General features: G+C 45.2%; 1 protein-coding gene across 1 annotated transcript in view; it reads left to right on the top strand.

The window, feature by feature from the left end:
• The first annotated feature begins 446 nt into the window (after positions 1-446).
• The window catches only part of LOC135375185 (nephrin-like), a 122,066-nt gene continuing 95,749 nt past the window's right edge, over positions 447-26,763 (top strand). Inside the window, exons 1-2 of the mRNA XM_064607903.1 lie at positions 447-693; positions 768-821. Of these exons, the coding sequence (XP_064463973.1) occupies positions 447-693; positions 768-821 (301 nt within the window). The remainder of the gene's footprint in view (positions 694-767; positions 822-26,763) is intronic.

Genomic DNA, 26,763 nt, shown 5'->3' with positions numbered 1-26,763 from the left:
CGTAGTTTTATCCACTACATATCATAAATCACTTGTCAATACCAATTCCATTCTTAGACGCCACCTCAATATATTACATGCTGACGAGCAATTAAAGGAAGTTTTTCCGACTCCCCCATTAGTAGCATTCCGTAGATCCAAAAATTTGCGCGACATCCTCACGTCATCATGGGGAACCGGTCCACTCGTCACAATCCCACTCGTCACCGGAAGACTCGTCACAGGATAATTGGTCACACCGGCCCTCTGGTACGAGGTCCTTTTGTCACCGGAACACTTGTCAAGGGGGGCGGTTCGTCACCGGAACTCTGGTTGCAAGGTTGACCCCGTTCCAAAGGGAATGCGTTTCACCGTGATTTACCAAAGGGATTAGTCCAGTGCCCGACCCGGATTGCGAAGACCGCTGACCGTACAAATTTCACGTCTTTGCTAAGGGCACGGAGAGCATGGAAGTGACGAAAACTCAGCGTGGGGCTCCGTTGCTACTCTACCAGGGATTTTCCTATACAGTTAGTAGAAAGTGCAGTTCTGGTATTTATTGGGTATGTCGAGATCGTGCTATCTGCAAGGCAAAGATAACTACTGACGAGTCCATTAGCGTTGTAGTGCGACTAACTGGTACTCGCACTCATGCTGGAGATCCAACTGAAATCAACCTGCTCAAAGTCCGTCAGATCATGAAGAGAAAAGCAGGTAGGATATTGTTTCTTTTTGTATGCTGGGAAGGTGGCAGTGTGGCTGTTTTTTTATGCATTCTTGCATTGCAGAGAATGGAAGCGATCCACCTCATCGGATCCTACTTGATGCCGCCGCAACCGTCAGTGAGCATGCGGCTTCCCGGATGCCTTCGCCATTCGTACCATTCGAACGTACCATTCGAAAGCAGAGACAAGCGCACCAAAATTCATACGTTCTCCCAAAGCTGCGACATATAAAAATGTTAATGAGCGTATTTCCATGGTTCTAGAGGGGCACTCCAGCGGATCTCCCCTTTGCACTCTTCAGAATATTGCAAGAAATATCCGGTTTTGAGTCCCATGTTGTATAGGCCCGTGCAAGCTCAATAAAACCGCATTTGTTGTTTGTTCTCTTTAAACCGTGTCGTGGCATCTAGTTGTATTTATTTCAGTTATAGCGTCATGTTTTGATCATAGCTGACAACACGGTGTACTGAATCATTCATAGGAATAATGAAAAGTAAATTTGTAGTTCTACAGTCAAAATCCACGCCGTGACACGAGTGTTCATTGTGACGATTATTCCGGCGTGACGGCAGTTCCTCGTACGAGATGCCCTGTGACGAGTTGGCCTCCTTGACGAGTTCACCTATGACCAGTTGGCCTGTGACGACCGGGCTTGTGACGAGTTCTCCTAAACCCGTCATCATGCATCATGAAGCGCTCGCCGGGTTGTTATCCCTGTGGTAGTGCACGGTGCCAGACCTGTAAATTTATCGCGCCGTCCACTATTGCCCGTAGTACTTTAGGTGACTTCTGTTTGAAAATTCGTCATTCACTCCACTGTAATTCACCCAATATTTGTTACTTGATATTCTGCTGCAAGTGCAATTCACAATACATCGGTGAAACCTCCAACACAATGAGAAAAAGATTTTACGGCCACAAATTTGATATCCTAAATGCCCGCCAAACTCCTGTCGCCATTCATTTCAATCAACCTAATCACGATTTTGAAACTGATTTGAAAATTATATTGTTAGAATCTGGGTTCCGCACCGACATCAAACGTAAGAATAGGGAGTCCTACTTAATTTCGCAATTCAAGTGTCTCACACCAAATGGTCTGAATCTTAGTCCTGGCTCGTTATATCCGCATATGCCAATTTAATAGTTATATATCTATATTTATTTGTGCACAATTCTTGAATCTTCGCTTCAGTCATCGTCTGGCACTCCGTTAGATAATCCGTAACCTTCCCCTTTGTCCATTCTGGGCCACTCGTTTCCCATACTCCTGACCCCCCCTTCCGCGAAACTGGGTTGGCGAGCCTTTTTGTTCACAATAACACCTTTTACTGTTCTTAAACGGTTAGAGGTCACTTATCCGTCTGCCCAGCTATTCATTGTGCACAGACATGTGGCACCATACCTCCTTCCCCTTCCCTTTCTTTGTACAGCTGTATGTTTAGTCGTGTATATGGCTATACTATATATACCTATGTGTGTCACCACTTGACTTTGTACCTGAGGAAGCGTGGACCTCCACGCGAAAGCTTGTACAAATTAAACTTAAACAAAAATCTTCAGTGTCGGTTTCTGTATTTTGTTTATGTGATCTACAGGACTTGACTCCCCTCTTCGTATACGCTTCGATGACTAGTTACCTAAAATTTGTTAATTAACTTTTTTATTACGATATTTGGGTCGAAAACGAGGTAGCAGATTGAGAGGCTATCCTAGTTGCAAGCCATTTCACAAACAAGTTTAACAAATCCTGAAACGCGCATTAAAATATGCATCCCCTTCATGTCATCTACACATCACGCCACCCTCATCATCTTATATTTGTTTTTACTTCATCTTTGTGATATATTTTGATTTAAGAATTGCAAGCCGACCTTCGGTCAGGCTGACCTTTCCGAAATAAACGTATATCCCCCCCCCCCTCTCCATCCCCGAATAATTTTGATATGCACGTGAACCGAACCCGAAACCGAAACCTGCTACCGGGAACGCGGGGAGTATACAGCAGCTCATTTCAACGACAGAGGGCCACGTGATTTGAAGTGATGGAGATAATAGACCTCTACCCGAGAAACGTCATCGTGACGTCATCGTGACGTAGACAGGCTGTGTTCCACGAACGGGCACTTGTTCGCTGACTCGTATTGAAAGAAAAGTAGGACCTTGTTCGCCCCCCTAGCTTCGCGCATAGTTCAACTCTACCAAATTGGTGGCGCTGTCGAACACTATGACGTCATTTGTTTACAAACAGGGAGAGGTCTATTGCAAATAAGCCTCCGTCGGTGAGGGTGATGCGCTCCTCAGGCGCGCGCGTTTTTTCGGTTCCGGCTGATTCGCATATCAAAATTCGGGGATGCATAACAATTTTTACGCACGTGTGTGTTTCAGGATTTTTTAAACTTGAAATTTTGCAACCAGGCCAGTCTCCCAGTCTGCTATCTCGCTTTTGCCCCAAATTTCCTAATTAAAAAGTTAATTAATGAGCTTCGGGTAATTACACATCTGGTCGTTACACACTGTCTTCCAGAGGATTGTCCGCCTCGTCGTAGAACTCAACTCCAAAAACAACCATATACAGGGTGTCCAAGAAAACATGTCATTGAATTTTAATTTTAAAAAAATCTACACCACCTAGAATCATGCGGTTAACGGCATTTGTTCTTATTAGGTTTTTGCCACCTCCTGATGTGAATGTCGTGTAACGTAAACTTAATTATGTAAATATTTGCTAAGTGAACTCGAAAATTTGCCAAGTGAATGTCACTTTTTTACCCCACCAATATGAAGAGCGTGCCGAAATCACTCAAATTCACTATAATTGACAGCGATATTCACGAGCTATGCCATCGGAAAAAATAGCTGAACATCATGCTTTTTTGAGCACCGGTCCATAACGCGCGATGACTTTTTGAGTGCAATCGCTCTCAGTCCGACGAAAGGAGGTTCTAACGGAGCAGCCCACAGACTGATAGTAGAAAAAGTAACAGCTGCTAAAATTGGGAGAGGGTGAGCATTATCCCAGTAAAATTCGGACGCCATGCCTGTATTATCTCTTTCTGCGATGCCGGGATGGGCTGGGTTTCCAACCGCCTTTTGTCGGACTTACAAAGATTATGCTGAAAAATTCATCGTGCGCTATCCTGTGGGAGCTCCGTAGAGCATGATGTTCGGCTATTTTTTCCGATGAGATAACTCCTGAATATCCCTGTCAATTATCACTAATTTGAGTACATTAGGCACGCTGTTCACATTGGTGGGGTGAAAAAACGACCTTTAGTTGGCCAATTTCCGACTTAAGCTCACAAAAATTCACATAATTAAACTTACGTTACACGACATTCACATCAGGAGGTGGCAAAAACCCAGTAAGAACAAATGCCGTTGACCGCGTTACTCTATAGGTGGTGTAGTTTTTTTATTATTATTATTACTATTATAATTCATTGACACGTTTTCTGGAATACCCTGTATGCTACTCTCATAGCTTTTTATAAAAGTTATGTAAAGGCTAAAAAATAATACACCCAGTATAACAATATCAAGCGAAACCAGCATTTACGTTAAGAATGATAACACGATACTCATACGATACTCATGCGAGGAGAGCCCTTTGCCTCTCAATCCAGCAAAATCCAGAGTAAGCGTAACCGTGATGGAATTTTCAAGGAGGTTTCATTCTCTCCAGTCAAAGTTCAAAGGAACACCAAAGTTCGATCCAACATGGCCAAAACCTGCTGCCATCTTGTAAAGCAGTGTTGAGCGGAAGATTACGAGCATTGGTTCTGCACTAATTTTACGTAGGCAGTTCAGCGTGTGAATTGGTTTGCGTGAATATAATGTTAGATTTGTCGCACACAAATTAACGGTAGATTGGCACACGTGAAAACAGCGTAGATTAATTACTACGATGGGAGATCACAGAAGCACAGACGTGTAGCATACACCGTTGCTTTTTCCGCAAATTTGGCCTCGTATACCTTTTGAAATAAACGCGAGCTCAAAATACGTGGAATTCTGCTGCTTGCGAACGACCATGTAGAGAAAATATGTACTATTTCGCACTCACGTCGGCATCTATGTCGTCGTCACACCGCGACAGTCCTTGTGCTGAAAGCACGAGCAGCACGAAGACTGCCACGGTGGAGTAGCTGACGAGCCCCATGTCGGCACAGTTCCCTTAGAAGTCGGCCCAGGACGCACATTCCCTATATCGTCAGTCGTGACGTTGCCCACCTCTCTGAGGCCGACAACGGTGAGCCCTTTCACCGTCACCACCGTAACCACCATCACCACTACCCATGTCGTTGTTCCAGGAGACTTGTGCTGTCGTCCAACGACTTGCCTTTTAAAGCAGCCACTTCCCATAAATGACGTCACCTCTAAAAAAAAGAAAGAATCCTGTTGACGACTGCATGGTCAGATGTTTATATATCCGAATAGGAAGAGTTAAACAGGATGAGGAGGCACGTTCAGTAAGCATTGCTCTGTTTGCTCTAGCAGCTCTGAGTGTATACAAGACGTGCGTCTACAGTGAGCGTGGCGTTTCTCTTGCAGCGTACACAGTTTTAGGCAGTGATGGCCACTAACTACTTCTACAGTAGTTTAACTATAACTACTTTGCGATTGAGAAGTTTAACTAGTAGTTCAACTACTTTTCAGGGGAGTAGTTAAAACTACTTTTTTAACTACTGCAATGTAGTTTAACTACATCCATAACTACTTAATGTTGTCCATCAACACCAATCCCTTGTAGTGTTCTTGGACACCTAAATATGAATCACGAGCAATGATAAACTTTGGCTCAAGCCGTTGCTACGATCGTCAAATACAAGGCTTGCGGCGAAATTCTTTCTGTGCCTATGCGATAAACTAAGTTGCAGAATTATTTTGCAGAAAGTGAGGCTTCACTTGACAAGCATTAAAAGTGAAGATTTAGTACACACGCACGACACAATTGCTCTGCACCTCCGTTCTCATCCAACAAGTAGCTCAAGGTAAAAGTCGGAAGCACAATCGTGCCGTAAAGCTTGCGGCAAAAATCGGAAGTAGTTGGCGCCTTCAGTAACCTAACTACTTAAAATAGTAGTTTAACTAGTAGTTGCCACTACATTTCTGCAAGTAGTTCATAACTACTTTTTAACTACAATCAGGTAGTTTAACTAGTAGTTTAACTACATGTAGTTAACTACTGGCCATCACTGGTTTTAGGTAAGGAAAAAAAAACGACCAAAGCTTTAAAGGAATGGCTTTAGAGAATCACTGAAAAGCAAGCGAGCTGGGGGGGGGGGTAAAATGTATTATAACAACTACTATAGCAGATTGTAAGAACTACGAACACAGACAAGTCACAGACAAGTCTCGAACAGAGCTAAGCGCCCACTCCGTTCAGCTATATTGAACATGAGAGATCTGATGTTCGGAGGCTGGAACAACATAGAATGGACAAACACATACAAGGCCTCAAATTGTCGTCGTCCAATCTCCATTCTTCTGTGTCCCACTCTCACCCTCAACGCACTAACCTCATGCTTTCCTTTTAAAGTCATCTTCTGTGATCCATCTCGTTATTCTTTCACCGTTTGTTAGTCGTCTTTTTTCTTTTTTCTTTTTTTTTTGTTGTTGTCATCTTTGTCTTTAATCTACCTCATCCTTGTTTCATCTCCGTCGTATAAGGTTCATTTGTTAGTTTATCCTTTATTTCCTAATTCTTTTTCTTTTTGTTTATTTCTTTCTTAATTTCTTTATTTATTTCTTATTCCTTCCCATTTCTTTCTTTCTTTAACTATTTTCTTTTCTTTTAATTTATTTATTATTTCTTAATTTTATTTATTTATTTATTTCTGGAATAGCAAGCCGACGTCTCGTTTGGCTGACCTTCCCCCCGTTTTTTTTTTCCTTTTCGTCTAATAAATATATCCCCCCCCACAAATTGCCTAAGAAATTAATGATGAAAGATGAAAGTCACAGAAAAGGTTAGCCAACTGTATAGGACTCATTTCTATGTTGTTCCAGCCTCAGAACATCAGTTTTCTCTCATGTTCAACAGTTGCCGCTTGCGTCGATCCCGTCGTGTGAATGTGTGTATGAGTGAGCAGAAATGTAAGAGTGAAAGGAGGATGAGTGAGAGTGAGAGAGTGGTTGAATTGTCCCTTCAGATGACGCGTCCTTGGAAGTCGCTGGGGGAAGGTGTGTTAGCTTAGCTCAATTGGTAGAGCCCTGGACCGGAAATCCAGAAGATGTGGGTTCATGTGTCCTATACAGCTGGCTAACCTTTTCTGTGGCTTCCATCTTTCTCCGTTCAACTACGTTTGGGTCCTTATATGTGTGCGTCTTCGTTTTCCCTCTGTCTCTATGTTTTATATCACGTACTCTTTTAAATCTCGACACCTGAGAAAGGTTTGGGGCTGAAGAGAAGACCACTGGAAGCGACTTGGAAGAGTCGCACCTAACGGTACTGACGGTATTTCTCCATAAGTTGTATTTTTCGCGAATTTCGCGAATGACACTTTCTCGCGAAATCAGAGCTCCGCGAGTAAGTGTTGCTCCGAATTAAGGTTCCTCAAGTATCCCCTAACTAAATTAGGACAGTAAGCACGCCTTCATCTGAATTAGCGATTTATGGAGACCGCAAAATTAACGATAGTACTTATATAGAAGATTAAAATTTACAAGAATACTATACACAAAATACCCGTCATTTATGTGCACCACGATACTTTAAAATCGATAACAAATTTTTAAAAAAAACGCGCTGGGGAACAAACAGAAAGACGACACAACATGCATAGGGAGTGACTTCTTCGGGTTAAGCGCCATTCTCAGATTGGGGTAGTAAAAATCGGGCGCTATTTTTAAATGTGTAATTCGCAGAGAAATGGGGCGATAATTGTGCCTTCGGGTGTTATCGGGTGTTTTTGTTTTGCCTCTTGTCTATTCTTTAACCTGTCTATATTCCTGTTACCTTTCCTAATCTCCCACTTGAAGGGATTTTTTTTTCTTTGCTATTCCTTGCGGAGCATGCCTTCTTTCATTTTTCAGTCGAGTCTTAAATTAAATGAATCCATCAAAGAAATGCCGCTTTTGGTAGAGAATGTTTTATGGCAAATCGCTGTTTCTCACTTCATTTCCCGCAATGTTATGTGGCTTCGTTTCCCTCATATCATATCTGGCACGAAACATGAATTCCTTATCTAAACAGTGACGCATCGTTTCTACACATTATTCCTACTCATAAACTGCAAAGTCTTTTGTACGTGCATGTTCTACAGTACTTTGATCGATATTGGACTACTACATTGGAAGTATACTACTGTTAAAATCGCCATCAATTTTAACGCGATAATTAGAATTGGTACCTTCTGCAGACTGAGCATCTTGCATCGACTGACAAGTGTGACACCTGCTCGCATTACAAGTGTGACAACCAATGTTAATTTCTGGAAGTTTGTTAATTTTGGCAATTACTAATCTGTCTCGGATGTTCCAGCGCAAGGCTGTAGGTTACGCGTGGTGGTTGTGAACATATTTTCTTCACCCGATCAGACTGTGAGAGAATTGTGTAGTGACAGTTAAGTATCTTGCTAATGTTAGGAACGTTGCCATTGAATGTGACAGTGATCGAGGTTTAATATCACTGTCGCGCCCAATTGTTTTTGTTCAATTCACATTCGATCAATTTTGTTAAAATACCGCGTTGCAGTTTTCGTGTTAAATTCTCCACTAAAAAAAAACTAGCTATTGTTAACTCCTCTGTAATCAGTTGTCCACGTCTTATTATTTTACTTTTATTCAACTTTGCAGCCGTCTGATATCTCAACCGGTTTAACCTGTAAATATATATATATATATATATATATATATATATATATAAAGAGGGAAAAAAAAAGCCATTGAAGAAATAAGTAAATGACGCTAGACGTGTTTGAAATTCAAACTTACAGATTAAGATGGCTTCTATGACTCCACGTAGCCAATTCCGAACGATGCGCAGCTACCCAGGGCTGACGAGCCGCAAACACGGCGAAACACGTGTCCTCTGGTGCTGTCGCATCGTTCCATGAGTATATATATATATATATGTTGGTAAGTCAAACGTCGCCATGCCAGTACTGGACAGCTGTTTCGGCCTTGTTGGGCCATCTGCAGCAGTACGCAGGAAGGCAACGTTTGAGCGGATGGCGTCAACGTTTAAATGGCGTCAACGTCCTTAGTTTAAATGCCAGTTTAATAAATAACTTTCCCCACTCCCTACTTCAGTCTCTGGTGTCTTTTCTCCCCTATCTATATACAACATCCTGGTCGTTCGAACCTCCATTTTGTAGCGTATATATATATATATATGTATGTTTAGAAGTCCCAAACGTCGCCACACCAGCATTGGACAGCTGTTTCGGCCTTATTGGGCCTTCATCAGCAAGGCCGAAACAGCTGTCCAGTGCTGGTGTGGCGACGTTTGGGACTTATAAACATATGTTCAACGTGCAGCCAAAGAGCCTATGCTATTTTTTTTTTCACGCTATATGCTATTTTTTTTATATATCCCCGAGCGTGCCGCGCGCATATTTTGTCGCGCGAGCCCGTTTTCCATGCGGCGCGTGCTCTCCTTAAGTCTCACACCAATCGCGACACGTATCACCCAAAAGCCTCCGTGTCCAACTGTGGCCATCGGAACAAGTTGTCTGGCAGTAAATGGAACAAACTTTCGTCGACGTTTGCGGAATTTTTCTTTTCATTCTTCTTTTTTTTTTGCGATTCGTTTTTAATGAACCAGATAGACGAAAAAAGTGTTCATTTTAGTTAGTATAGTCTTTCTGGTTTTATCTACTCACTAACCACCATTGTCTTGGCGCACTATGGCCACAGTTGCTTATGCGCCATGAAAACTCCGATCATCATCATCATCATCATCAGTTCGTGGACGTTTGCGGGAAATTTTTTTTTTCTGTAATGCGTTTTTAACGAGCCAGATAGACGAAAACGTGAGGCGGAAACAAAAAAAAATCTCCAAAGTTCCTGTCACACTTCGCATTTCATTTGGATTGCTTCTTTCGTGTACTTTTCTCCTAGGTTTCGATTTTTAAGTCACCCGGGCAGGGACGTTCAGCAGAACTCAAAGTGGCAGCCCGTGTAGTGACCCAAGCTGTTCCGCGGTGTGGACATTTCTCCTCCTGCTTCTGCTTAGTGACGTTTTGTTTGCTTTTTTGTTTTTTTTCCCAGACGTGGAAGGAAACAAAAGAACAATCTGTCGAACCAGAAAATTGCCACCGAGCGGAGAGACGGAGAGTTTCGACGGGGACTGAAAAGAAGCAAACAGGAGTGAAGTAAAGGTAAACGAGGAGAGAATATAGTAAGTAAACTCGGTATAAGGTGGAAGCTCGCGGGTGAGGCGAAAAGTCGTTGAGGAGCAGAAGAGGAAGAAGGAGGCGAAGAGAGAATGCGTCGTCGACGTTGAAAATAGACGATTTTAAAAAGATGCGCGCGCCATCAAGCGCGTGGCGCAAGGCAGCATGGGAACTTTGAGGGACACTGCTCCGTCGTCTGCTTCGGATATGGTTTATATCGGCTGACGCTGATGCAGCGCACACCGGGAATGTTGTTGTTCTTCTTCTGCCTCCGCCTCTGGACGTATCGTAATGCTTGAAGGCGCTCTAAGTTCCCATGAGCCCTTGCGTACCACAGGTGGCGCTTGGTTTTCTAAAATGGTCTATTGCGGGCGCGTGGAAATTAGATTATCTTATATTGTTTTCTGCGGGTCCTTAATTCGTTCATATATTTATATTGCATATCATTTTGTATTAATGTGTAGTAACAAATGATTTAGGCACATCGACAGTGAAGGGGAAACAGGCAAGCTGCACGTTGCTGTACAATTTTGTCAAAAAAAAATTGTCGAAAAATTTTTGTGTGTTTTTTTCTTGGAAAAAATTGATAAATAAAGACAAGGTGGCCAACTTTACTCGCCTCGATGGATGAGTTGTCTCGCCTTCGGAGGTGCGAGCCGTGACGTCACATCCGGATGAGTCTCAGTATTGCGGTGCTAATTTGCACGTACGCCTTTATTATGATTTCCGTCTGCTGTATACTAGAGCTTGCAGTCCGGATGCACATCGGTGCAGTTAACCGTTTTTACATTCATCCGGTATAACTTGGGACCCATTACTGCAACCATTCGGGGACTAAATGTAGGGAAATGCCGTTCTGCGGAGTAATTGTTCTGGGTGTTGGACGTAAATGACGACGAGGTACCTTTTGGGTCGAGAAGCGCGCCTGACGCGGGGCGCCCGCGTTCTGTTGCTTGTCGGTATCCTCAGCTGCCTGGGCGTCTTCGGTGTCTCTGATTTCTTTTTGCTCCACTGGGGATCTGAACGGCGTATAAATCTGACCGAAGAGACTATAGAACGCGATTTTTCCCAAATATATATACAGTCAAACCTCGCTTTACGAACACCCTTCGTTTCTCAGAAAATCGTTCGTAAATCGAGGTATTCGTAAATCGAGGTCCGAGGAGTGCAGTGCACAAATACCTCACAAAAACACGGGAAACTGATTTGAATGGGTTTTATTTTTGAAAATACTGCGTAATTGCGCTTTGCACCATACTTTCTGCAGGGTCTATCCTGTTTAACGGATTAAGCGAAGAGATGACAGAAGTCTGACACTTGACTCATCCACCCGGTCCTCAAAGTACAGTATCGCGCGCGGATGAGACTGTTTCCAACGGCAAATATCACGCTTGTCACCGGCTGTCAGGACTGAACGCCTTCTCTTGGAACGGCAAGATGTTTCCATGTCGGAGACCTGGTCCAAACTCATAACAATTCGGCTGTAAACGCCAGAATTATTCTTTCAGGAAATGGTGAATCATGTTTGTGGAACGTAGCGACGTTGGGACATTGTATGTTTGACCTTGGCAGCATGTACTCAGGAACTTTCATTATCATCCGGTCCATTGGTCTGTCCTCTGTACGTTCATAACGCCCGTTCGTATATCGAGGTCAGAATGGCTTGGCTACTTTGGGTCCGTTCCCTAATAATCCGTTCATAGTTCGGATATCGAGGGTTCGTAAAACGAGGTCAAAATACACGGAAAAAGTTTGGTTCCCTGTGGAGCCGTTCGTAAGTTGAGGGAATTCGTATATCCAGGGTTCATATAACGAGGTCCGACTGTATATTTTGTTTTTCTTCTTTCGTACAGTGTCCCGTCCGGACTTTACCACGAACGGTCAGTTTCATCCCGAAAGACCGGGTACGCACACTTAGTTAACGCAAGGTGCGACCCATTAAACGATCCCTTCGAGCGACCCTAAGATTGAAAAAAAAGAAAAAGAAATCATCATGTTCAACCATTAAATCACGAAGACATGCTCCTTTGCGGGTTGGCTCGGAAGGTCTTCGTAGTGGACCCTAAATATAAAAAGGGCCCGATGAATGACTTGCCATCTTTCTTTCACTAATAGACCTCTGCCCGAGAAACGTCATCATGACGTTGGTAGACAGACTGACCCTTATGAAAAAAAGTTTTCTAGATTGTATAGAGTTTGTAAACAAGAATATAGAATGAGAGCATTAATCCTGAATAGGGAGTGTATACAGCATTTATCTGGCTTCATTGTGGTTCCTTTCAATAACCGGTGATAGAAACAGATACAAACTGGATAGCAAATTTGAATAGAAGCTGGAAACGATATTTTATAGAAACAATATTAGGTAGGAATTGGAGAGAATATTACAAGTCGTATACAATAATTTTCGGTAGAGCTTCGACAACTGGTTGACTACGCATTGTTTGCCGATGGCAGTAGCTCGATAATCTTCTTTTGTATTTCAAAAGCCAGGAACTTTCCATTTATTTTACCGCCACATCCCACCCACTGCGTGCCATATCCCACTCCAAACCGAAAAAAAAAAAAACGAAGAAATACGTAAAACAAACAGAAGCAAGAGCGAAACACTTGCACACGCACAAGCCTGTGACTGCGTATTGGCATCGAGTCGGAAGACCAGTCACAAGGACTGGCTCCCATATAACTGTCTCAACAAGCTAGGACTAAAACTAGAACTAGTGCAATGCCAACTCCTGCTTGTGAAATCACGTCACGTTAAGGATTGCTGTTCGTGCTTGTCGTCGCCATGCAACAGACCAAGACTGCGGAGAATTGCGTATACGGGATAACCGCACGAAGGAAAGTAACGCTTAGTAGTGAACAACGTACCCTCCATGCGTTTCTTCAAATAGCACAGACGAAGTTAGCCAGCGTCTTCCGAACTCCATAGCACCAAGGACTGCTCTCTCCCTCTGTAAAACTCTGCGAAGACCCGCTCGAACGAGGCTTAGAACGTGTGACGGCCCCCGAGCGCGACCGCCGTGTACTGCTATGCAGCGCGCAATCCACACTTGGTAATTTATCTCTACGGCTAAGAGAATGAACTGCCGTCTATCCCGGATTGAAACGGGGGGTTGAAGGAGCGTTTGAACAATGGTGCCCCAGCGAATCCGTGGAACCCCATACAGCTCCTCAACACTGTGCCACAAAACGTCGGGAACGAGACACTCATGAAAAGCGTGCTGCGCAGTTTCATGGCTAGAACGGAAAGGACATCGAGGCGAGGTGAGATCATAACGATGCAAACGATCCCTGAGCGGCAGGACATCGTGCGCAAGTCTCCACTGCGAACTTGCACGACGAGAGTCCAACCATCCTGCAGTAGCGTAGCGCCACGCGATCTGACGCGGAACAGATAGCTCCGGTGCACCCGTGGGTGCCGGAAGTAAGCCCAGCAGGGACACATAGAACCGCCTCACTGACCATGTAGAAAGATCAGCGTCCACGTGGCTCTCGCGGAGGCGACGGACACGTACTCGTTTAAGTGGGGAGCTGTAAACTCTGAGCGCGGCCTGTTCTCCTGAAAGGAACAAAAGAAACGAATCTCCGGTCCAAGAAGGTAGTGCAAAAGGTCGTGTGCAGGATGGTTAGGCTCACTCAGGGCATCAAAAATGGCCTTTATACCTAAAGCAAGGCACTTCACTTTTACATGTGGCACTCGCAAGCCACCAACCTCACGCGACTGGTACAGACGCGCGCGCGACACCCATTCCACACTGTTACCCCATATGAACTGAAAAGCAATCCGGGGCACAGTAAGAAAGATCTGACGTGGCGGAAGCGATATGGTACCATGGTACCAATACTTGCTTAAGAACCACGACGCCGCTAGCCGGGCCTTACAAGTAAGTGGAAGGACCAGACCCTTCAATTCCCGGAGTACAGGAATGCTACGCTGGTGAATGCGCATCCACGATGATACTGCGATTCCCCGACTATTGAAATAGTATCCCAGAATGCGTAATTCAGTTTTAACAGGTATCCCGAATGGAGACGCACAGGAGGGGACTAAATTGATAAAGAGCGCTGCACTCTTATCCCTGTTTATACGCGCGTTCGATGCATTACCGTAGGCATCCAGGATGGATAACGCTTGACCTACTGCGTCCTCACTGCTAAGGATTAAGGATAAGTCATCCGCACATGCAAACAACGGCAGGGCTAACCCGGCAGCTGTAGCATGCGAGTACGAAGCGAGGTTGCGAGAGCTTCCAAGAGCGGGCTAAAGACCATGGCATACAAAGCAGGAGACAAGGGACAACCCTGTCGCACCCCCGATTTGATGGAAAAGGTATCAGACATTCCCCCATTGACTCCAATGCAGGCAAAGGCCTCAGCATAGAGAGCTCTTATCCAAGATACCACCGCACGATCAAAACCGACAGCTCCCAACACCCGGTACATGTACTCGTGGTTCACTCTGTCAAAAGCTTTGTTCTGGTCAAAAGAAATCAGCGTTGCCGACTGGTGGCGACTATGAGCCCAATAAATCGCGTCTCGCAAAGCCTGAGTGTGAAGCACAAGGGACCGCCCAGGGACGGCGCAGGCCTGTGAAGCAGGGATGACAGAACCCAGGATTGGAGAAACCTGAGTTAGAATTGTGGTAGAAATGATCTTGTAATCTGTATTTAGAAGAGATACCGGACGGTAGGCATTAGGGTCACGACTCCGTGTGGGATCTTTGCAAAGCATAGACACTATACTCTGCTTCATGGAAGGGCAGAGGAGGCCGGCAGCCAAGCAGCTGTTAAATAACTCGGTCAGGGGGCGTCGAAGTGCCCCCCAGAAACACCTATAAAATTCAGCATGGAGACCATCGGAGCCGGGAGACCTACCAGCTCGCAAAGCCTTAACAGCTGCCGTATACTCATCCTCAGTAAACCTGGCTGTGCTCAGAACGAAGTCTTTGGGCTCTGGCAAAAAAGTCTGGTGTCCTGCATCAGGAGGTACCACCAATTCGTACAGGGCGGAAAAGTGGACACGAAAAAGTGACCGCACAGAGTCAGGCTCCGTCAATACTGACCCATCACTCGCCAGTACCTCCTCGACAGTGTTTCGAGGGCGGCGAAAGCCTGGGCGGCCTGTGACGTGTTCTAACAGGGTTTTATTACCCAGCGTGCACCTGGGCCGAGCGTACCCAATAGACACATACAAGTAGCAGAAGTAAACACAAACACACATACAGCCATAGCTACGCGACAGATACGCCAGCTAACCGCTTTCACAAACATTCAAAGATTAAGAAAAGATCTTCCCGGAACAGCACCGCAAGCGGTACTGCCCCGACGACCTTGTTATCGGCCGCGCGTTCAAAGACACGGCCCACCCAGGGGCGGACCGCGTTATCAAGGGGCCCTTCTCCAAATATGAAGGACCGGCTCCCTTTCGCCTCCCTCCACCGCGAAAGATCCTAGCCAAAAGGCGAAAGATCAATACGCGGATTTGAAGGGAGACCAGAGCAAACATTCAAAGCAAGGCCAGTAAGGGTACCATAACAATCAGGGCACGTAACGAAATGGCTAGGCCACATGTGGAGCCGTCCTAGCTCGAGATGCAACCACACGGGTGAGGAGAGCACGCATAGATTGTTATTTCGGTAGCGAATAAAAGTCACTGAAAAATATTTCCTCCAACTGGTTAATATATTACTGCATTAAGGACTCTGTTTATTACTCAAATTACTCGAACTAACCCAGCACAATCTCCACACCGAATTAATGTGGTGCTGCACGTTGCGCATGCATGGAGCCAGCTTCGTACTATAAGATTAGGTACTGCGATCAGTGAGTTACTTGGTTTAAACGATGGTATAGACAGTTGAAATAGGTACAAAAATTGTACTTCCGCCCTGGTTTACCTTTTTTTATACATACGCTTTTTATACCTTTTCCTCTGACAGTGTAGAAGCAGCAGTTCGTCAAGTGCAACTTTAAAAGTACTAAACGGTAAATGTTCACGTTGCCTGAGGTGATAAGTCACAATATTGCTGTGAGCATTTGTATCCATGTTCATACATGCACATATCACATGTATTAGTTGTTCTTCAAATGTACAGCAAAAAAAAAAAAACAAGTAACACATGTCCGTAAATAAGATCTTTCGGGGCAGCTAATATTGGCTCTATAGAGACTGTATAGGAAATGTATACATTCTAGAGTCTGAATCCTGTTTAGAAACTGTATAGAGTTTTACCAGTTAAAAACCCTATACAGCTTCTATCTATGCACAAGATTGACACTAGACACGACAGATAGATTCTCTACAGGTCCTGAATAGAAACTAGAAAATCATTTTCATAAGGGGAAACGGAAACAAATCGGAAGGGGAGGGCTGGGTTCTACAAACGGGCACTTGTTCGCTGCCTATTTCTGAAAGAAAAGTAGGACCGAAGGTCGCGTCCCTCTCAGGGTCCATTGTATAATCCCATCAGGACCCTGGCTTTCGGGCGCGAGCTTGTTCGCTTCTAGCTTCGAGCGTAGTTCAACTCTACCAAATTGGTGGCGCTGTCAAATACTATGACGTCATTTGTTTACAAACAAGGAGAGGTCTATTGCAGATAAGCCTCCGTCGGTGAGGGTGATGCGCTCCTCAGGCGCGCTTTTTCAGTTTTGGCTCATCTGCATATCAAAATTGGTGGATGTATATCTTAACGCACGAGTGTGTTTCAGTATTTTTTAAACGTGAAGTTTTGCAACCAGGTCAGTCTCCCAGTCTGCTATCTCGCTTTTGCCCCAAAATTCCCTAATTAAAATATTAATTAATGAGCTTCCAGGTAATTAGACATCTGGTCGTTACATACTATCTAGCTTCCAGCGTATAGTTCACCTCTACCAAATTGGTGGCGCTGTCGAACTCTATGACGTCATTTGTTTACAAAAAAGGGAGAGGCCTATTGGTCAGGAGAAGTAAAACTGGAAGAAAAACCAGGAATCTGTGACGGGAGTTGGGGAAGGGATCTGGTGTTTGTGTCTTCCCGACTGCGGGTGACAGCTGGAAATAATGTGCTTCCGTGATAAACGACCTCGAGAGGAGATTTAATAGCTCCGCTATATGAAAAGGCTTAGTGGTGGGCTCTCGGTTAAAGTTCCATTGCGTAGTACATGGCTGCGTGTGTTTCTTTTTTCGTGATACACTTCATGTCCTCTGAAGAGTGTGTTTTTTTGGACAAGTAGGAAACAGCCTTTTAATTCATTGCACAAGAACAGTGTATTTTCTTTCTCTTTTTTTTTTTTATGCTTTACAGATTTCTCATAAAAATGGTAGAAGCGCAGCATAGATGTAGTTTTTGCAGTTGAGTATCCCATACCCCCAAGCAGCACACAATATTGGACCCATATTGGCTGGTCATTGGCGATACGGGTCCAATATGGGACCCGTTTCGCCAAGATTTTCCCCATATTGGCTGAAAATGTGCAATATGGGCCCCATATGGAGCCTGGTTGCACTCCCCATATTGGTCCAATATTGGCAGCCCACATTGGGCCAATATTGGCAATCTTGGCAACCCATATGGGTCCAATATTGGACCAATATTGGCGTGCTGCTTGGTATTTGTAAAACAAATAAGCTGTGAATATTTTCCCACTACATCACTCGCTTGCGTGCTGTCGTTCGTTCATCACTTTACTATCACGAAACTCGGCAGACGAGAGCATGGAATGTCCGGCGGTTTCGTTTTTGCCATTTCCGGTTCCCGCTGGTTCGCAGGGCAGCATGAAGAAGACTGTGTGTAGAGGATTTAAGTGCGTGTATTCATCGTTGGATTACTGTTGTCTTCGGAAATACGTGCCTGCATCCTTTACGATGGGAAACGATTTATTGATTGCGCTGGCAAAGCGTACAAACGCCACTTAAACGCATCATAGGCGGTTAACACGTTCATCCTGTCGGTGAAATGCCGGTGAAAAGCCGGTGAAAAGCCGGGGGCCGCTACCATCGGTGGAAAGCAAAGCGCTGGCGGTGTGTCGTAGGTAATCTCCCATATGATTCACGGTTGATATGACAACGTTCATCTCTTGACACCGAGCACTACTCAACTCGCCCAAGCAGCTCAATGTACTAAAAGTCGAGTGCAATAGGGGTGGACGGCATGTGTGTTATCAAAGTTCCTTGTTTCACTGGTCTGTTCAAGGCCATTCCACCCCTATTGCACTCGACTTTCAGTACATTGTGCTGCTTGGGTCTGCACGCTTCCCAAAGGTTCGTACGTACTCAACGCACTTACACGGCTTGCCTCACTTCCTTCACTGGACGGCGTTCCCTCCGTCGGCCCGTTTCCCCGTTTGTTTTGATCCCATGTGACTGCGCAGGGTTGGCAACAAACGGAGCAGCTCCACTGTAGTTAGGGAGCAGGAATTCGTCCAGCAACACTGTCCATGACCAACGGTTGGCTGCGCCCGGGCGGTCACGCTCGGGGATTAGGAGAGTACCATTGACGGCGTGCCAAGTACATTCTCTAGAGTCTTCATATATTAAAGGTACTGTAAAGCAGCAGGCATAGAATTTTATATTGCTGGCTCATTGGACAGGCTGGGTGCTCAGTACACAAACGCCATAAATTTTGTTTGTTTTGTTTTTAGTTTTTTTAGAAAATCAAGTTCCAATGTTACGGGCAGCTCTGTGTCTAAGACCCGACACGAACTCCGCAGTTCCCCCCATGTAGGGCGGCGGACATAAACATGCCAATAACAATGGAGCGTACAGCGACATCTGTGAACCGCTACCATCACCACACCGGCTTGCCGGACGTGGTGCATTTTTGCGTAGGTGCCTTTCGTGGTGATTTTGCTGGCAGTTTGTTACTCATTTCAACGATGTACCCATGTTATTGCACTCTTGAGAAAATATTTGTCAGGAATTACCTCTTTTGAACAAACTTTTAGAAGAAAGCTCATGAAGCCGGCTACTTAGCCTAGGACTTAGCCGATAGAGGGTTGGGGGACATGTAACACTGTTGCTTGACGAATTGGCGATTGTTTCCCACCAGGCGTCGCACCGCGCCTTTTCACCGCAACTTCAGAAGTGATTAAAAAATACTTAGAATTTTATGTCGCACATAAAATTTGTAATGTGTGGGTTTCTTTCGGCATAAGCTTTCAAATGCCGCTGCCAATATTAGCAGTTTGCCTGCTGCTTTACAGTACCTTTAACTGTAGTGGCAGCAGGAATAAGAGGTTATAAGACCACCGAAGCGAGTAGAGGCGCCCGAAGATTGGGAGAGGAAGCTATAAACCTACCACCATAAACGCATTTAGCAAAATCCCCAATCCCCAAAATGTGCCGCCAATTCCCTTTGTGTTGTTTTTACACCGCGTCCTACAGGCGTCCCGGCACCCCTCAGAATTTCCACCATTTTCGTATCTTTCCCATGCAAGAGCTGTGTCCTGGATCGAGGCCTTGACATCACGCACAACTCAACGAAGCAACCGCGATTCTCGCTAATCTGATTCGAAAAATTACGCGCTTATGGCAGCAGGATTAACGTCATTTTCGTACGGCGAATAAAAGTATAATATTATGCTCTAAAATCTCTCGGTAGAAAAATGAAACTAAAAGATTCAGTATAGGGATGAAGCCAACCACACGCGAGGATCGTGTTGGCCGTCCGCGGTTGCGGGCAGACAGCAGCTTTTGCTACAACAGTTTTGTTGTTACAGTTGTTACAGTTGTTTTTTTACAGCAGTTTTGTTTGTTGTTGTGAGGCTTCAAAAGTTCTACGGTTCAGAACATTCTCATTGATAAGAAGAAGAGAAATTACATTCCAAAGTCTGCAGAGATAATCCTCTCCCTCAAACTGAACCCTATATTTTTGCTCGTTCAATTTATAAATTATAATGTTTAACCCTAACCACTGAAATCTCCTACACGCGTCCACCTCACAGCGCGGGCTTACATCTCTGTCTTTGCTATTCTACCATCATCATCATCATCCCTCTTCTTCTTCCTCACACTTTGACCAGGGCCAGCAGTAACGTCCACTCTTTCTTTAAAACTGTTGGCCTTTCTTTCTTAGAACTGACAAAACTGAATTTAGTGCGCACATACTTGCTTCCCGTGTATATACAAGCCACTGCTTTCACATATCCGTTAGCTCCAATTTGCATGCCGTATTGTTCACGGTTTTCTCTTATTTGATTTTTTATTTTGTTCTACCATCATCATCATCATCCCTCTTCTTTTTCCTCAAATTTGACCAGGTCCAGGACTCTTCCTTTCACTCTTTGTTTAAAACTGTTGGCCTTTCTTTCTTAGAACTGACAAAACTGAATTTAGTGCGCACATACTTGCTTCCCGTGTGTGCAAGCCACTGCTTTCACATATCCGTTAGCTGCAATTTGCATGCCGTATTGCTCACGGTTTTCTCTTATTTGATTTTTTATTTTTTATTTTTATTTTGATTTGATTACGGTGAAATCCCTGAATAAGAATAGCGCAGTGTTCTTATCTTTTCTCTCTCTTTTTTTTTTTACCCTGTAGGAGCAATCGATTGTCGTCCATTTGGTGCGTTCCGGAACCGCTTCACCTCCTCCCCCCCTTCTTTCTTCTAATTCCTGCGACGATGCCCAAATCGATGTTCGTACATCCCGACTGGATCCAAGAACAGCCTAACTATAGTGGCCCCTTCTTTGGTTTTTATCTGCGTTCCATTGTAAGCCTTTTTCCGTTAAACGATCGGCACTTGGAAGTACTTCGTCTTCCCTGTATAGGGACCAGATGGAGAAAGGATGTTCTTTTTTAGAAAGTAGACTGCGTGTAATTGAAGGGAATGGTGACGTCATCGGCCAAACACTCTCAACGTCACAGTGATTGAAGAAGGCGCGCTCGACGACGGCGGCGGCGACGGCTTGCCATTGTTCCCCTCACTCCTGTGTGGGTGAAGGATAAGTGAGGGGTAAAAGTTGACGAGTATATAGATTGGTCGATATCGAGATTACTAGGAAGTATTTTTGTGCACTATAGTATAGGGGTGAGTAAACGCAGAACCAGTGTCTTTGCCCGTTTCGCGAAAGAGGGGAATTACGTACGTAAGATCCTCTGGAATGGAGGACATCATCTAAAGCGCCATTTCCGCAGAGATGAAAGTATTTCTTCCGCACCGCATTGTGTGGACGACTGTCTCTTAGGATATGTTCGATAGTTTCGGTTTTGTTGACAATATCCGCCATTTTGCTCGCATTTTGTAGGGCATTGATTGGATTTCGGGGACAAGTTCTTTCATACGATGGATCTGTGGGGTACGAGAGACACGTGGTACATTCAAGTACCTTCCCACAGATGCGACACAGGACGGGGACGACGCTGGCCTCACGATCTGTTACGATCTATTCGCTTCCACACTCTAAGAAAAAAAAAGGAGTAAAACGGGGAGTAATTGCAACTTCTACTCCCCTAGTCTGCAATTACTCCCCATTTTAGCGCCCCTAACCCGACATTTAGTCCCAACATTTACTCCCCAGGACTGCAAATTGTATCTGAACTTCGCGAATGGTCTCCTGAATGCAACAGTCTACGTAAACATGTGTTCTTGGTCAATTTGAACGGCATAAGGCTGTATAACTCAGCCAACGTAGCAATTTTCCGGCCACACAGAGTAAGAAACAGTTAGAGCATCTTTCTTCGCAAATTGTGCCCTATGTATGGCGTGAGATTTTATGTCACTCGATATATCACGGTTGACGGTTTGCTTCAAAGTATTTTCATGCATGCACACGAGTTATTTACTTGGGACTCTTACAACAGCGCGTGAAATGCAGTCTCCACTCTGTGACATTCATTTACTCCCGTGCATTTACTCCCGAAAGGGACTATTTTTGTGGCAATGCATTTAGTCCCCCAAAGGAGTAAAAGTACACCTTTTTTTTTTTCTTAGAGTGCACCACTGGTGACCGTTCATCTACTCTCCAAAAGGAAAATTAGAAAACGAGACGCGAATAGTTTGCACTTGCGTAAGAGGTATCGGATACGGACTCTCTCTCTCTTTCTCTCTCGCACCGCACATCAAGTTCTTTTATCCTCACAGAATAGGCTGCATCCAACGCGTACCCATTGCTTCAGTACCTCGCCTTCCCTCTTTCGTAGGCAGCGTTGAGGAGCAGCGGCAACGAATAGGCCTAGCCACACCGCACCTGCTGCCCAGTTCGACAAGACACAATATTTCATCCCGAGAGTCGGTGCTCCATCACACTCTTTTCAGCAGCCGTAGGCAAAGAAGCTATGCTCCCGGCGACGGTATCCCGTTTAATAGCATTCAACCCCGCGTGATGGATATGTATGCGTTACTTTCGAGCAAATTATGAATTTGTATAGGCGCATCATTTTCGCCTGCACACTTTTGCACTCGCTGTAGAAGGGCAGGGCAAATGCATACTTTCTGAGTGTGTACATATTCCTGCACCTCAGCACTTTAGCATTGGCTCAATGGTGCAGATTACTCCGTCTGTGCACCGAGGTGTGAAACAGCGACACGATCGACCGGGAAGTTGTAGGGTTTTTTTTTTCTCTTAAAAATCAATCAATCAATCAATCAAGGGGTAGGGCAGGACTAGCAGACGACGCACGCACCGCGATCGAGAGCGTACACATAGATATGCACAATTTCCGGAAATTTTGAATCGCTCGAAAAAAAAAAACGTTTCTTTTTTTGTTTTTTTCCGAAAAATTGGAAAAAAATGGAAACAAAGGTGGTTACTGCTGAGTCGAAGCATTGCCGGCCAAACCACAGCATGCAATGAGGTAGAAGCTGTAGTAGTGTTCATCCTCTATAGGCATAAATGCAAAGCAGAGCATCCCATGAGACTGCTGTCTACTCAGCGATAGGTAATTAGGACGACCCGTCCATTCAGGCCAGAACTCCGACATTATGTGAACGCGATGGCGATCGCTCGGAGCGGCCAGACGGAGCTCTAAGTTGGTGGTTGTTGGCATGTTAGATGCACCTAAGTCACTGTTAGCGGGTTGGAACGCATCGAAGGCACGAAATTTTACATTTTTGAATTTTGTCGCCCGGAAATTTTGGGCTGTTTTTCCAGAGATGAGGAAAAAAAACGAAAAATCTGTTTTTTCTCAAAAAAATTCCGGTTTTTATCCGGGGCTTCGCATCTCTACGGACACATACCAAGTTTTTACGAAAATGTGATAACGGAGCGCTGCTTGCACGTAGTTTTCTTGCAGCAGTTCGGCATTTTACTCGTTTTGTCATCGGCTAAAATACTGCACACGCAAACGTTGTTGAAATGTCCTTCATGAGCCAAGGTGGCAAACGAAATATGTGCTTTTATTCGGCACCAGTAGTACGGAACGGTGCCTAAGCAATATAGCGGAGCTCGCTTCCGCGAGCCACGCGCTACTAGAGCGGTTGCCGCTGCAACGATGGACAATATAATTGCATCTTCCGAATCTAAACATAACGAACATAAGCACGACAACTGCGCTACATGCTGTCACAGCGGCCGCAAACAACGCGCTCACTGAAATCCGATCGCGCTCAATGGCAGACGACTACTGTCGTCTGCGGAGTCCACGCGCTTACTTGTTACAGTTAAGTGTAACGGCTACTGTACATCTTCATATTATATGCAGTTGATATCTGCAGTCTGTTGGTGATTGTCTAATGTGAAAAGGGAGATTAAAGGAGTGTTGAAAGACTATATTTATCTTATCTTAAAAACTCGCAGGCTTTCTGAGCTCATAACGCCGAGTGTCGTCACTTACAATCCTCTGCTGCTGTCCTCTCTCCACCTGTTTACCTCTATACTCCCATCATAGCCACAGTTGTTAAACGCTAGGAATACTTGTTGCTGTCTTTTTTGGGCGTTATATTGCTACATATTGCAAAACATAGTAAACCAAAATCTGAACGAGAACCATTTGTCCGACATTGTCTAAAAACACGTCGGACACGAGCCGCGTACATTTAAAAAAAAATAGCAGATGTAATACAGGTTATATCAAATCAACGACAGTGACAGAGCTGCCTCGGTTTCCTGTGGGGTCCTGATCGTAGCAGTTTTCGCTCGATCGTGCTTGTGCAGCGCGATGTGCCCTAAGCTCTTCAGGAGACGTATACCTACTTCTTAGGACGGTGGTGGTGGTGGTGGTGGTGATGGTGATGGTGAAAGGGCTTGCCGTTGTCGGCCTCACGTATGTGGGCAACGTCACGACTGACGCCCTGGGGAAATGTGCGTCCTGGGCCGACTTCTAGGGGAACTGTGCCGACATATGTCTGAAAGCGTCTGAGGAAAACCCAGGAAAAACCCCAGACAGCACAGCCGGCACCGGGATTCGAACCCGGGTACCCAGGTACTTCTTAGGACGGACCATAATGGGGCCAACGCCACAGCCAATGTGAATCTCCGAAATGACCGGTCTGCGTCTTGCAACTTCCTTCTCTTCTTCTTGTTCTCATCGTTTCTCCTCTTCTGTGTTCCGGCGACGCAACATATATGGGACAAGATCTTCACGCAATTCAGCCCTCAACAACTGTCACTCAACCCTGTCACACGGGCATTTTCGATCCTGCTCGACCGAACCTGCTTGAACCCAATGCAGATCGGATGGTGCTACACGGCCGCTTCCAAGCAGGATCGAACTTTGATCCTGCTTCACTCAAGACAGTTCCCATAACAGGGTTGAGAATTTCAAGACGGCTCGACGGCCGCCATTTGCATCCTCGACCCCGTGAACTGTCATAACTTAAGACGGACATGCGCGCGAAGCTACAAATGATGCTTACATCGGCATACGATAAATTACCACTAATATCGCTGTTATATAGGAAACGCGAAATTAATGAGTTCCGTTTATTCATTTGCCTATATTCTCGACACCGTCAACCATTCAATGCGCATTGAAAGTGGCCGTGTAGCAGCGTCAAAACTCGAGCGTGCTCGGGAAGTTCGATGCAGATCGGATTCGAGAAGGATCGAAATGCCCGTGTGACAGGGGTATAAAAACTCGCGACACTTGTCCACGAATGACACATATGAAGTACGTGCGAAAGAGGCTTACTTGCGTCGATGGGAACCTGCATTTCAAGTTTTACGGCAGAAAGAGCAATATATGTGCAGAGAAAAACGCTTACCGAAACCCATCGGCTGTGACATCACGTCCCACAGGGAGACAGCAGTACGATGGCAAGCGAGAAACGTCACGTGCTGACGAGAACCAATAAGGGTTGCCTGATGTCAGAGCAGGCGTGCCCGACAATATGCACCTGGCTAACTACAATACGCAGAAAAGAAGGGGAAAAAAACTCCTTTTGTAGCATGCAGTGCAGAGCGTGACGGTATCAATGTGAAGATGGCTAAGAAGCAAGCGAGCTGGTGAAGTTGATGCATAATGTAAAACCCCGAGACTATTCGCCTCGAGATCGAACAGTGTCGCCACCATGTGGCAGCTCCGTGAACTGCCCTTAGTGGGGATGCGCGGCTTGAGCCGGTGCTTTCGCTGCGGTAATCGTGCTCTAAAACATCCTTGGAAGGTTCAGATTCTGGACATTTGAGCTTTTAAAATCGCTTCAAGATGAGTGAAAATGACCTAGTGGAGAACTCTTTTTGAACATGTCTAGTTCCCTTCTGTCCCTTCGTGTTCCCTGGTCTCAGGGTTTTACTTTATGTATCAAGGTAACAATATGTCGCAGTCACAATGAGCTTGCTCGTGCGCAGAGTAAGCTAAGAGTAAGAACTTCATCTCTACTTTTGGAGACTCATGTTGAATTCCAATGGCAGAGTCGGAGCAAGTGGCACACTCCGCAGTGGAGCGGCTTGATCTGGCCTAGAGCAAGTGATCCGAATCTGCGACTGGAACACTTGCGCACAACTTGGAGTTTAGCCCTGGCCAATCTTCCTTGGTGGATGGCGGCCAGAGACGGAGGAAAAAGATGATTGTACTCATGTTCCCATACAACGCCATGTTTAGCAACATCAAGGTTCTCCTAATCTCCTAACGTTGCCCTGGTGATGTCTGGCTTATTGCTTTCTTCAAGAAAGAAAATTGCTAACGTACGATGCGAAATACTAGTCACGGCGAGGACGCGTCGGGAAGCGGCCATGTTACCGAAGCAGAGACAGGAATTAGGAAGCACGAGCGACAAGTGACACGTCACGTAGAGTTCCGGTTGAATCTGCCTATTTTGGCGGATCAGTCTGGGTTGCTCCCTGTAGCGACCTTGGCTCGAAAGCCGCTCCCAAGCTCCCATTGGAAGACTCCAGAACTGTTCCCAATCTGTCAATGGAACAGACTTGCTCTCGGCAGAGCAACAAAACTTGCTCTGGAAGCGCTCCGAATCTGCCATTGGAATTCAACATCAGTTTTTTTTGCGTTCGCACGCACTGACACGAAACAGAAAACGCTTCAATGATTTCCGACTCGTCGCGTCGCAAGTGTTCACTTTTAACCCCCACGTGCATTTCAGCGTACCGCAGTGTAGATATATTCTACCACTCCGTCACTGTGACGCGCATACCGTAATTTCCACCCCCATTGCATACGTTTAACAAATCCCTTCTGCGCTATTAAGCACCCTCTAGAGAGAGAGTGTGAGAGAGAAAGCGCTTAAAGCACTTTTGGTCACCTAAAAAAAGTGTTTTCACCGCCCGTCATCTCGACTCGCAATGTGAGCGAAACGCGACACGCACTTTTTTTTTTTTTTTTCGAGGATATAATCGAGTATAGATGAT

Source organism: Ornithodoros turicata, unplaced genomic scaffold (assembly GCF_037126465.1).
Source record: "Ornithodoros turicata isolate Travis unplaced genomic scaffold, ASM3712646v1 ctg00000838.1, whole genome shotgun sequence".
Classification (NCBI taxonomy): Eukaryota; Metazoa; Arthropoda; class Arachnida; order Ixodida; family Argasidae; genus Ornithodoros; species Ornithodoros turicata.
The sequence above is the reverse complement of the archived record's forward strand: the minus strand, read 5'-3'. Positions and strand labels throughout refer to the sequence as shown.